Here is a 13902-nt window from a genome sequence, read left to right as displayed (position 1 = left end):
CCCAGATAAGTGGAATGGATGTCCTCTCATAGTCTTCCATACAGACTTGTGAGGGAGAGATTAACAGGATGCGTGCACAGCCATGCTAGCAGCTCTGTGAGGCTGTACTTAACCACAGCAGTGAATTTGAGCTAAATGCTAATGTCAGCATGCTAACACACAGAGAATGAAATACTAACATGCTGATGTTTAGATGGTATAATATTTCTCATTTTCACTGCCATAGCTTAGACTGTTAGCACACCGCTAATAATTGCTAATTAGCACTAAACACAAATTAGCTGAGGCTGATGTGAATGTCGAGGTCAAGGCAACAGCTTCCATTTCCCTCACATACACACACTCTCACACACCCATACATACACACGTATGCCCATGTATGCATACATTCACATAGAGAGGGCATTTCCAAGCACCCCTCCTCTAGCATAGGCTCATACATACACACACACACACACACAATTTTAGATGATCCATTAGAAACAAACTCTACATCAGCATTATAATCAACAAATCAATGTATCACACCAAGCACTTATTGCACATAGCCCTTACCAAAAAGTTCCATCAAATCCTTTGCCTTTGTGCTGTCCTTCTCATTAACAGTCTGATTGCTGAAGGAAGAGAAGACTTGTTAAACCTGGTTGTTCTTATTTTCCTTCGCAGAATCCTTCCTTTTCCCAGTTTATTGGGAGCCTGATGTGTAGATGGTGAGTGGGGTCACTGAGGATGCACTCAGCCTTAATAAGAATGAGGTCTTTACACAACTGAGCAGCTGACATCTGATCACACCCAATGGCCCCACTCGCCATCTTGATCGGGGGCTGCAGCCTCTTTGTTGTTGTTGCTGTCGGTGTATGCTACCAATCACACAAATCAGGCCAAATCAGAACACCATTTACTGAGGTTCCCTACCTTTTCCTCAAAATCACCGAAGGATGAGTTGTCAGGCTTTAGGAACCCACCAAAGCTGTATCATCTGCATAGTTAAAAGGGTGTGAGTGGAGACTGAAGCTTGACACTCACTGGTGTACAGTGTATATAGTATGGGAGACAAAACACAACCCTGTGGGGTCCCAGTATTAATAACCTTCGGGAAGGAAATAGCTGTGTTGAACTTTGGATTAACCCCAAGATCAGTTAGCCTCGATGTCTTTTTTTTTTTTTTTGTTTCTCACTTCTGCAATTTTCTTTATGTACATATTACATGAGCATTATTGGAGGGAGCCTGTGAAGAAGAAGTTCATTCCCAATGACTGCTTCATTGTAATTGTTGTCCATGCATGTGACAAATACAGAACTTGAAAGCTGAGATACCTTTCTCAGATGCATGTGGACATTCACCTCTCCACTCTCAGCTCAGCCCGCGGCCCGGAACCTGAACAGGCCTTCTCAGTCATTCTGCCATTGTCTGAACATATCAAACACATGATACTTTCAAGTATGAAAGTGGCTAAATGTTTCATACAAGTCCCTGTTTCTTGTTTTTCTTTTTAATATACATGAATATTAGTTTTCAGTGGCTGTGTTTGAATGAGTGTTTGTTCAGTCATGGTGAATGATAATTTATGCATTCAATTTTCACTGAAAAAACATAAAAATGATGAGGAGATTGTTGCTGGGGTCTGTATTAGGATATTCCCTTACATCTGGAGGATATGAGTTGTAGGCCGAGGCAACACCACAGTGCATTCACTTACAGAGTAATGGTATGTGTGACACATTATACCTTTATCAAAAAGTTGCAGCTCCTTAGATTTAGATGGCCATACTGCAGTTTCAGTAATATTTCAATGAATTGTTCAGCCTTCAGTCAAAGTTGTATTTTTATCTAGTTCCACTGCTCGCATGTGACATTCTGTGAATGCAGCTTTAATTTCTGGCTTAATGATCACTTTAGCTACACTTACACTTCGCATTAAAACTCGTCTGCTGCCACTTTTATTACCTTAGTGGCTGCGTCATTCACTGTAACACTGTTGTCACTGTAACCTGTAATGAATCTTAATAATCCAATGTACTGTTTCTCCTGCTGTGGAATCTGTTCCATTTCTGGTTATACCTAGAAAATGTTCCTTTTGAAACTGTCTTCATACAAACCTTTTGCAATACTAACCTAAATATTTCAGTTTTCGCTCAGTCAAGCACCGAGCTGCTGTCTACTGAGTCTGTTCTGTTTGTTTGATCCTTGCGTCGCTCTGCCTTTGAAATTTGCTGGAAGCAAGGACATGAGGATTTCTGTTTCTAAGACATTTTAGGTTAGTAATCCAACCGTTGACTGTCTGTTTTTTACATGTCCAGGTAAATGCTCACTGAGGAAGCAGTCTCATCAGAGTCATATGCTTAGTGCACAGTCAAGATTTCCTCTGAGGTTTTGAATGGGCTTCAAGTCACAAGCAAATTCAAATGAATGATAGCAACATCTCCAGGCCATTCAGGCTGGAAGGAAGAGTGAGCTGGAGGAAATAGAGCCAGAGAAGAGAAGTGAGAGGGATAACAAAGAGGGAGAGAGAAGGATGGGTGACTGGGGACAAGACGAGGAGATGCTGGAGGAAAAGAGGCAAAGGAAAAGTGGATGAGCCACGAATAGTCAGGGAAAAGGAGGAACAGAAGAGGAGGAGAAGGAGAAGAGCTGAAAGGGCAGAGGAGATGAGAGAGAATAAAGGCAAGGGGAGGGAGAAGATAAAAGAGACAGGGAGACAACCAGACACACATTTGATCAAATATACATAAGAACTGTACAATACAGAATGAACCTGATGCCCCTTACAGCCTGGCACAGAGGAAGACGGGGAGATGGGAGGTGCATTGACAGAAGGAGAGGAAGAACAGCGGGCACTTAGGCAGGATAGACAAACAGTGAATGACATGAGCTGAATAGAATTGAAAAATGAATTAAAATAAGATAAAATTAGGACTAAGCAACATTGTTGACCAGTGGCCATGGACACTCAATGATTTCAGATGCTGCAGACCCACATGAAAGCTCCAAATCCGGCATCTTATGTGTCATCAGAGCTTACTCACTGGATGATTGAACTACATGGTAGGCACACTCAAAGTTTTGATGGAGATCTGTACTTTTTAGATAGCTGCGAAGGCTACAACGTGGAAATGAGATGAGCAGCAGAACATATGAAATGTTGATTTCAATGGCTTGCAGAGACCACATTCATTACACATGTTGGCCTCTTCAGCACTGATGTTGTTAATTAGCAACAACTGACACAGAGCTCATTTACACCTGTCATTAAGATGTGATCATATCCAATCTGGATAAAAAGAAATGGTGTAAATGTAATTGCTGGTGTAAATATAAGCAGATGGAATCAGCACATCTGGAGGAGGTCTGGCTCATATTGTGATCAGGTCTCAGCCAGGTGTAAATGCAACCTCCAAGGATAGGCTCACATCCTTCCTAATGTGTATCCAATGGAAGTGATGGGGGACAAAGTCCACAGTCCAAAGTTTATCTGAAGGACATGCAGTATGAGGCTTCAGCAGTTTGAGTTGAATAAAAAAATCAGACAAGTATCTTCTTTTTAGTCTGAAATTTGCTCTTGCTGTGACTATCCCTCCACTGCAGCTCAGGGAAACGCTGTTCAGGGAAATACAAAGAGGGAATTTCTTACTAAAAGACTGTTCCTTTGACAGATATCAACGTTGATTAAGTCAGACTGCTGAAGCCTCATATTAACCTTAAACTGCCTGGCACAAACTAGCAGTAATAGCTTGCAAGTTTTCCTTCACAAAAAAGAAAGTTTTTTTTTTTTTTTTTATCTGGAACGCATCATGTTTGTGGAACTTTCTGTCAGCCATGTCTGAATCATTTCCACACTGAGATCCGATCACAATGTGGAGAGAATCAATAAAATGAAAGCACATATTAAGGTCAGGTGCAAAAGCCTGCGGATTGGATGTCATTCACATTATCTATCTTCTCATCTTACTCTCTTCAAATGGATGCATTCTCCAAAATGTGAAACAGAAGCATCAGCAAGCTTAATTATTTTGTCTTTAAAACGTTAACATTAATTAATGCCTTTTGCTCTGCCTGCAGTCTGCTGGACTTCTTTCACACTGGTCATGTGCTAAATTGACTCCTGCACAGTCAAGTTCTGAGGATGCACACAACCAGCGCGCTGAAGGTGTGAGCCTACTTCAATAAAGCAAAGGTCTCACCTTTGTGTCTCTTGTAATTGGTTTGCTGGAGTTTCTCACTGTGAGATCACAAGCTGTACGTTTCACCAAATGAGCCTGAGCACAGGAGTTCCCCAAGGATGTGTGCTCAGTCCCCTGATCTTCACTTTGCTGACCCATGACTGTGCACCAAACTACAGCGCCAAATACTTCATACAGTTTGAGGATGACACGACTGTGGTGGGTCTCATCCGCAAGAAGGAACAAGGTGAACCAATTGGTCATGTGGTGCAGAGGCAACAATCTCTCCCTGAATGTGGGGAAAACAGAGGAGATTGTTCTTGACATCCAGAGAACCCACACCTAAGCAACCACCACTGAAAGTATCCTAACCAGCTGCATCACAGTGTGGTATGGGAGCTGCACTGCCTCCAACCACAAGACTCTGCAGCGCATAGTGAATACAGCTGGTGGGATCGTTAGTGCCTCACTGCCCTCCGTCCTGGACATCTCCAACACCTGCTTTACCCACAAAGCAATCAGCACTGTGGGCGACTCAACCCATCCCTCACTCAGCATCTTCAGCCTCCCACCATCTGAGGAGAAGGTACTGGAGCCTCTGCGTGAGCTCCACCAGGCTGAGTGACAGCTTCATCCACCAGGCGGTCAGGAAGCTGAAATCTCTCCCACCTCTCCCCTCTGACTCCCCAAAAGACTGGACTGCAATCCCCTCACCCCCCATCACCTCACATACACATCCACACCCAACACCTGCCACTTTATACTTTAAGAGACTGTAAAATAAATCTGCTGCTATCTGCTCACTATGGACTCACTGTATTTGCATTACATTGTGTATATATATGGTAGTTATTCACCATGGTACTTCTTATATTTCTTGTACTTGCTGTCTTGTTTTATCTCTGTTGTTGTCTTGTTTTTCCCTGTACATATTGCAAAATCGACAATAAAGTTGACTTTGAGGGTAGATTGGGCTCATTGTTGCCTCTTGTGGCCACTGGGAGAAAAAACAACCACTATAACTGCGATTCTCACTAACTGTCAGGTGCCAGTGGGTGTTTTCAGTCCTCCAGTCTCAGGGGACAGTAATGAGCTCATTATGGCTGGGTGCACCACAAGGAGACAACGAAGAGGCCGCACTTGAATACTTATTTTCACAAGCAACACAAAGGTGAGATTTGTGGTTATTGTTACAGTTTTCAATTGTTTTTTTTTTTCCAGAGATAAATGGCTTCAAGGATGAGGACTAACCGTTGGATTTTACAAAAGAATGTCTGATTATCCGGCCCGCCTCTGATAAAGAGCAGCGCACAGCCGCCTCCCTGAGCTTTTCTATGGGACCTTCCGGGACTGTCTCCCACACAGTGGATGAGACAGTCCCAAACAGGGCTAATGTATCCCCTGCTTTAAATAAATTTTCCATCCAGTGATGTCAGGTGGCATCAGGGACTGGAGGAGTGGTTGAGGGGGGTACAGGAGCAACCAGGTAGAGCTGAACCCCACTAATCCTAAAGGTGTTTCTACCTCAGTCACTGCTGTTGAATGAACCCATGAAATGAAGTAGAGGAGCAGATATGCATGTTGCTATCTACGCCTGCCAAACACTCTCAATTGTTCCATGCCATCTGTGGTGCATACTGTATCTTGTGTTATATTTAGTTTTTTATTTCACGGTGCCAAAGTAATAGCTCACAGGCGAACCACAGTAGCATTGCCAGGCTCCTTCCTCTCTCCCTCCTTTTATCTATCATTCTGTGCACCTCAGTGTTTACGGCAAAGTAGCGCTGAAGTTGCATCATTGGTGCTCAGTCTCCTTCCCTGCAAACTCTGCTGGGCCATCTCGCAGTACTCTCACTCAAGAGGGAATACTGATTTCTGTTGCTGCTGTGAGGCTGGCAAACACCCATCTCTCACTGTTTCACTTGTGAAAACAACCACAGTTTTGTCCGTCTTATCTCAGCCAATCGCTTGTGTGCCTCATGTGGCTGCAAAGGTGATCACAGAAAGAGTAAGCACAAGATGACAGCCATCAGTGACCTGAGTTTTGAATACCATAGTTTTTCTTTTTTGCTGACTGTATTCCCACTTCATTCCCCCAAAACAGCTTGAAGCAGACATTTCTCCTGTGCTGGCACAGCACTAACACAAAGCAGGAAGAAAAGTGCAGTGTGAAAGTAGACTGAGGGTGAAGAAGCTGTAGTCAAAGCCAGGCTACGCTCACTGATGTGATGAGCCTACTGTCAGTCTCAAATTTCCCCGAAGGCCTGTCACACCCTTCACACATGCACACACACACACACATACACCTTTGTTTGGAAATATTTCGATCTCCTTCTAAAACGGGAAATGAAAGTGTAACTCCAAATTAAACTCACTTGATTTCAAAGTAATTATAAATAAATGATCTTGATCTTGGTCCCTTTTCTATATATGATGAGCCACAGAGAAGCAGATCAGACGCAGTGTCTCAACAACATCATTAATACGGCTCAGGTTAATTAATTGCATGTGACAACATGAAGTGTAGAGGTGTAGGAAGAGTCCCTCATCTACATCATCTCCAGATTCATTTCCGAATGCACTGTCTGATTGCTGCCCCTTATGTCAGCCCGAGACAGGCTGTTTGTACCGCATGATTCTGCAAAATCCTGCATCAGTCTGCGTGTGGGAAAAGGGAAGAGCTGTAGTTATGGTTTAAAAAGCTGACGACTGGAATGTGACAGGACATAAACCTGGGTCTGCCACATGAACATCAACCCAGCCATCCACCACCCTGACTTCCACACCCTGACTCTCTGCGTCACGCCGCTTCCTGCACTACTCAGAGTGCTAACACTGGGCATGAATCACTGGACATTAGTCTTATATGAATGAACTTTTTAGCGATACTGAGAGGCTTAGACAAGCCCACCAACTCACCAACACAGGAAGCAGTAGCGCACAATAAAAAAAGATTTCCATTATATTATGCTCCATTGTCGATACAATTTTTCCAACAATACCTATTTATTTCCATTCAGTAATGATTGTTTTTATATGCATGTAGCAGATTTCATTAGTGTGTGCCTCCACACATTCACAATATGCAGGAAACCATGCATGAATGCCACGGCACTGCTTCACATTAAAAGTGTTCAGACAGTGAATCAAGAACTGTCTTTTCTTGTAAAACAGCCACAGGAAATGCAATGTATTGTATGCAGTGTGCGGTCCTTGAAAGCTGTCCCAAATCCATACTACATCATAATTAAATAAAACACACACGACATATTACAAAAAATGAACATTTTAGTGACTCCTGACTAACAGAAGATTGTACATACATGCAGCATCAAACATCCATCAAACTGCGGCTTTAGAATGTCACTCCGAGTTATGCTTCATAACATGTCTTTGTTTTGGTCTCCTTGTGGAGCTGTTTCACACCACCATCCACATGTTCGTCACATTTCTTACAACCTGTCTGGACTTTGGTAACTACAGTGTCATCATAAGTGATAGCGCTGATGGGCAGAACTATTTAAATAAAACCATGCTGCAGTGCACCGTAGATGTCCTGACTAAGAGTGACCATCTAGGAAGACACTAATGTCGTCCGTGGCATAAAAGGGACATGAGCTCCAGTCTACACTGTCGTGGCATGAATGACAGAACTAAACTGTCCCCTTACATTTCCATGAAAAAGCTTTCCTAAGAGTGAGCAAGGACATTTGCACTTAAATCTGCTTCGTATTGTGCAGTGCACCCAGTGGTACAGGAGCTGCTTGGAGGGAAAGGAGATAGAGGACAGAAGTATTCTTTTCTAAATTCTATTGCAGTCTAGTCACATATAATACAAATCTGAGGTTTTATTGGGCTCTTGATGGACAGTTTCTGATCAAGTGGACTTAAAAAGCTGTGGAGATTAGTGATTCAGTGTTCTCTGATTTGTTAGTTCTATCTAACAGGATAAAAAGCTGGTAAGCGCTTTTCCACATTTCCACATTTCATAACAGGTCTCACTTTGACTTCCCAAAGCATTTCATTAAGAGATGAGCTGTGTTGAAGTGATCTGGAACATCCACTGGACACGGTATCTCACCTCATACTTTACTATCAACCTCAACCACCACAGACTGATGGACAGCTGTGAGCAAGCTCAAACTGAATGAATTTTAGCCATGACGTGAAAAGGGATGGTCATCCCTTCTAAATTGTCAAACCTTTTACCATGTGTTGGTTTTGACACCATATTGTGTGTGTGCTGGGCAATGGTCGATTACCTGGAACAAAGCTTCCCTGGACAACGTCCTTATACGCCCACCAACTCTCATCAAGCTTGGATGTAATAGGCTGAGCTGCAGGGAGGAAGACAGACAGAAGCAGGAAACAATTTTTTAGCAAATGAAATGTGCTTTTTTTGTTTTGTTTTTTTTTTCACATGTTGCTTTGGTGGTTTTAAGAATACTCTGATATGGAAGCTCCCATTAACTGCAATGGCAAAGGAAGGGAGTATGAAGAGAAAGATAAAAGAAAAGAAAGAAATGCACTCAGAACAAGCAATGACTAAACCCTCACCCATGAAGTTCAGTAATGGGGATTGTCAATTCATAAAAATCCACTCTGGATTCTCTCAAGGAGCATTGAAAAGAGAAAGTGGTCGGTAAAGTCGCACTGGGAGCAAAACTGGAGCCATAGTGTGACTTTAATTAAATTAATGTTAAAGCAAATAAAAGTTAATAGTCAACATTATTTTCTAATCATTATCGCCATCATCCTGACAGTCACAAAGCACTGAGATACCGATTCAAGTGGGATTATTATTATCTCATGACTTCTGTGTTTGCAAAATATGAAAAGCAATTAGTGGTGGAAGTTTGACTTACAAATTACGGACATGGCAGATTTGCACGGGATTAAATTACAATAAGAGGTGCCCAGGTAGCCCGTGCCAATAGGTCTTTAGAGAGATACTCACATGACTTGGCTAACTCAGACACTGACGCCTGTTATCTTAACCTTAACTTCAGAATACTCTTAAGGTGGTCTGGATTTTGTTGCTGTCCTCACAAGCTGCTCTACAGCATAAAACCAGCCTACCAGTGGCTAATGTTAGAAAGTCAGCAACAAACATGGTCATGAAATGAGTCATCCCTCTTTTGATAGAGGCTAACCAACTCCAGCCCCTTCTAACACATCCCGAACTGTCTCCCAGGAAAAGTAAAAAGTAGGACATGTCAAAGTTGTATTCATAAACCATACCAGCAGAAAATAAGTATTCCCGTGTTGTTTTACTTGTAATAAATGTACACCGATGTCATATATTGTAGGTTTAAACCTGAATAGATTTGTAATGAAGCTTTCAAAGTAGGTCAAAATGGAGATAGTTCACGTGGGATGGGTGGAGTGAGTCCCAGTGGTGGGTCTGGACTGGTGTGCACAGCCGCCTGCGGTACACATGACTTCACACTTTGTGTCCTGTGTGTCTGGCCTCAGGCTGCCACTGTTCTGCAGCTCCTTTGCCATCCAATCCGCCTGCCTGGCAGCAGCAGCACAATTAAAACAGAGCCGCCGGGATCTGACAGGTGGATCTGAATGGAAGAGTTTGTGTTGCACCAACGTAAACCAGGTCACATGAACCAAACAGTAAGTAAGCAGTAAGACTGCAGACTCCTGAATTGAATGGACTGGTGGTTATGCAGGAGGTATATAGATCCTTTACAGAAATGAAAGTACCATGCAATATAACACTGTAAACACTCTTTCAAAATTCAATGTCCTGCTTTGAAAATGTTACTTAAGTAAAAGTATGGAGCAGGAAAATGTCCCCACGGTTACTGTTATTCCTCAAGCATTAACGTAAGAGCAGGATTTTGCTGTTGTAGCTGCTTGAGGTGGAGCTCGTTTTGAGCTGTTCTGCAAATGATGGTTTTCACTCTGGATTAATCTGATGATTATTTTCTTGATTTATGGATTTACTGTTTTTTGAAAAAAAAAAATGGAAATAGTAAGAAATGCCTGAGCCTGAGTGACACCTTCAACATGTTTGTTTGTCCAAATATAAATAAAATAAATAAAAGGAAAAGCAGCAAATCCTCACATTTGAGAAGCTGGAAGCATGAAGTATTGGCCTCTTTGCATTTAAATACATTCAAAATCATTGGCTATTAATTTTTTTGTCAGCCGACTAAACGATTACTCAACTAATTGTTTCAGCTGTACTTGTGTGTGCTGTTGGACAGTTTCATTTAGAACAAAACATCAGACTGTATAATCTCTTTGCATGTGGAGAGGAGAGAGATATTTTGATTGAATTGCTATATCACCTGACCAGCAAATGGAGACAGACACTGTAACTAAAGATGTGAAAAGTCAAAGGCAGACGCTCATACTCACTTTGTTTTTTTCATACAAGCCCTCTAATAATTAGCATGCAATAAAATGACCAAGAGTCTAGAAGTAAAAGTGTCAGAAATGGGATGAGACAGAGCTGCAATGACAAAACCCACAGAAGCAGGACGAAGATAATAAATCAGGGCTAAGCTGGGCAGAAGAGGAAAATTTCACACTGTGTCACCCTCTAATATTTTCTAAAAGTAGCTCCCCTCGCTGCTAACTTAACCCAGTCGACGGGAATGTTGATCACACGGGCTCCAACACATCAACAGAGAATACTGTGTGTTTGTCAGTATGTTGCTTTTAAAATCAGCCCACAGTATTTAAAGGGACCTTCCACTGGTTTTACACGTAAAGGTTAAACTGGTCATGGGGTGACTCAGCCTGTGAAAACAGTTGTACAAGGTGCTCCAGTGTTTCTCCTGCTGGCCCCACCCACACGTTCCCGCTCAGCCAATGGACTTGACATTTGGATGACAACACAAAAATAATTATTTCACCTGGGTTCACCGCTGACATCATCACTGTAACAAAAAGGGCACTTAGAGGTTAATATATGGGCATCTGTGTGGCAGACATCTGATGAAAGATGTTATCTACTTGCATTATGGGAATTGTAGGACTGTTTTCGGAGCTTATCTCATACTAGTCCGGATATGTCAGCTGCTGCCATTTCTTGTTGTATTCCCTCTTGCAGATGCTTCAACTTTCTGGAGGTGCCGTGCTGAATAGCTGCGAGATAACATTCACAAAATGAACAGCAATGTGTCTTTTTAAGTATTTGATGTTTGAGTGTCCTAAGGTGATTTTGAAGCATACTATATAACTACATGGCATACACTCTTTCTCCCCCCATGTTTTCTGTTTGTATCTACACTGTCTCTTCCCAATAAAATAAGATATAATAACAATTGATAACAGCTACAAAAAAAAAAACAAAAAAAAAACTACAACTGAATTTTTGAGTTAGTTTCCTGTGGACGACTGTTGAAGTGTGGTCAGTTAGTTATCAAGAAATGATATTGCCGGGCTCTTGATATCCACATATCAGCATGAAAACATGACTACTAACATTTCAAACCACAGTGTTCTGTTAGGAAACTGAGGCTGGCAGCTTCAGCAGTGATGAGTAGGAAGTCTTGACTCATCCCATTGTGGGGAATCACTGTGTGTATATGACTAAATGGATATTTGCCTCTCTGGCACGACCGTATGAGCTCCTTGACAGCGATGTTCATGAACTATTTACATTTACTGTGTTACAGTCATCCTGTGTGTGAAGTATGTACTGTACTATGGTCTGTGTGTATGTGTTTGTGAGTGTGAGCGCATCCAGCATGCATGAGAGGCGACTGATCAAAGTGCTGGGTTATGAAGTGTGAGCACTGAGGCATGAATTCAATCATCTCAGTGGTTTTGAATCTCACCAGTGTGCAGTGACTGAGGTGGTACTGTGTGTCTCTTTGTGCAAAGAGCCTGTTGACATGAATACTGTCAGCTACACACTCCATGTAGAAAGTGAGATGAGTGGGCGATGACAGGCAGATGAGGTGTCTGACTTGAAATGAGGACTAAATTCTGGCAATTCTAAATAAATACTGAAAGATCACTATAATAATTATAGGGCCCACAGTATTCCTCTAGCTTCTATAAGTCGCCAACTTCATGGTGACTTATTGTAAGTGACGGCACCACTGCAACATTTTCATTCATTTTCTTTATTTCAGTATTTTATATTCCAACTGAATCTTCCACTGCAGGACATTTCTATGTTGTTCTAATGCTTTTGAAGGACCATAGTTCCTTCTTGGCGTCTTACCTGATGACGTGCAGATGATATATGTTTGCAAAATCACAGATATATCCCAAACGACATGCATTCTTCGTTCAATTCATGCTCATTTTCTGCAGCTGTTGCGGGACGGCGCTTTGCGGGGTCGCACTTGTGGACGACACGGCCTAACTTTGAACATTTTTCTCCCTCTTCTTCGGTTCCTCTTGTCCCCGTCTCTCCCCCGTGGAGCGCAGAGATGCTCTGAAGCCTCGCAGGAGATCCGTCCTCACAGCATCGTCCACCTTCGCTTCTCGGTTTGGCGCTCATGTAACATTTCGATGTTTTTGCGCACGTCTGTCATGCATCTATCTCTGTATCTGTCCACCCTGAAGACATTTCAGCTGTGAAAGGCGTTCATGAAGCATTTTCTTCTTGTCGTTTTTTTCCTCTGGAGCGGGTGGATGTTCGTGGCGCACCGCTCGTTCGTCAGCAGCGGATCAGGCAACTTCACTGACGACGCAAAGCGCACCGAGGGCGCACAGACCTACAGAGAGAGACAACATATTCATCACATTGTGTGATGACAGATTGCATCTATGAGAAGTAAAAAGAAAAAAGAAAAACGTCATCCCCGTCTTTTAGCTGAACAAACACAAAATATCAGCAAGGAACAAACATTCAAGTTCAGAAATGATTGGGAAACCGTGAAAAGTGCTTCTGATGCCACAAAGTCGTAGTTTGGAGGGAGAAAACCTCCAAAGAAACTGTAAGAGTGACAGTTTATACAAGTCAAGCAAACACTGCCAGATTCAAACATTTTATTCCAAATAAAAAAAGGAAACTCATCAGTCATAATCTTACTTTTTACTGATAAAATAGATAAATCACTCAGTACAGTGTTTGATTTTATCTCCAATAATATAATGACATAGTCTCAGAGCAACCAACTGTAGATGCACGGTGTTGTATGCAGGCGGTCATGATGAATGCTTGGTGGTATTGACCTACATAAAGACTGTGCCAGTCCCTCCTGTGGACGTTGTGTGACCTCTAGCGTTTATGACAGGTTACTTCACTCAAAACATGCGTGAAGTTAATGCAGTCACGCTGAGCATGATACTGTATGGAGGATGAAGAGTGACATAATGACATGTTGACATTTAGAATATGGGGCATGTGTGTATGCACAGTATATGGGTATGCTCAGAAAGTCTGCATCCAGAGTCAGTCTTAAGCTTGTATCAGTGCTCACTGGGACTCCAAGATGACCCTGGATATATTTATTATTGTTTTTGTGTAACGGACGGCACACAGGCATTTCTCCCAGGGCTCCCGAAGGCCATGGTGACTGCGTCAGGACCCATATCTGAAGACACGGAGGTCACTGAAAGTATAGTGGACCATGATTGGCTTCAGACAAGTCGTGATGTCATCAATCCTGCATGTACATCCAGGTGTTAAAATGAGATTTAAGGTGAGCACAGAGAGACTTCCCCCTTCAGGGGGAAGGATGAATGAAACAATCATATTCTGCATAGTGAAGCTCGACATCACAGTGAATAACAGGAAGAACACATTGTTGTGGGAGGGCT

General features: G+C 42.4%; 1 protein-coding gene across 1 annotated transcript in view; it reads right to left on the bottom strand.

Moving 5' to 3' along the window:
* The window catches only part of LOC143334323 (carbonic anhydrase-related protein 10-like), an 89581-nt gene extending 76725 nt beyond the window's left edge, over positions 1–12856 (bottom strand). The window contains exons 1-2 of the mRNA XM_076753076.1: positions 12356–12856; positions 8424–8498 (exon numbers count right to left, since the gene is read on the bottom strand). Coding sequence (XP_076609191.1) covers positions 8424–8498; positions 12356–12416 — 136 coding nt within the window. The 5' untranslated portion in view covers positions 12417–12856. The remainder of the gene's footprint in view (positions 1–8423; positions 8499–12355) is intronic.
* Between the last annotated feature and the right edge of the window lie 1046 nt (positions 12857–13902).

This window comes from Chaetodon auriga, chromosome 16 (genome assembly GCF_051107435.1).
Source record: "Chaetodon auriga isolate fChaAug3 chromosome 16, fChaAug3.hap1, whole genome shotgun sequence".
NCBI classification, from domain to species: Eukaryota; Metazoa; Chordata; class Actinopteri; order Chaetodontiformes; family Chaetodontidae; genus Chaetodon; species Chaetodon auriga.
This window is presented reverse-complemented; position numbering and strand designations above follow the sequence as displayed.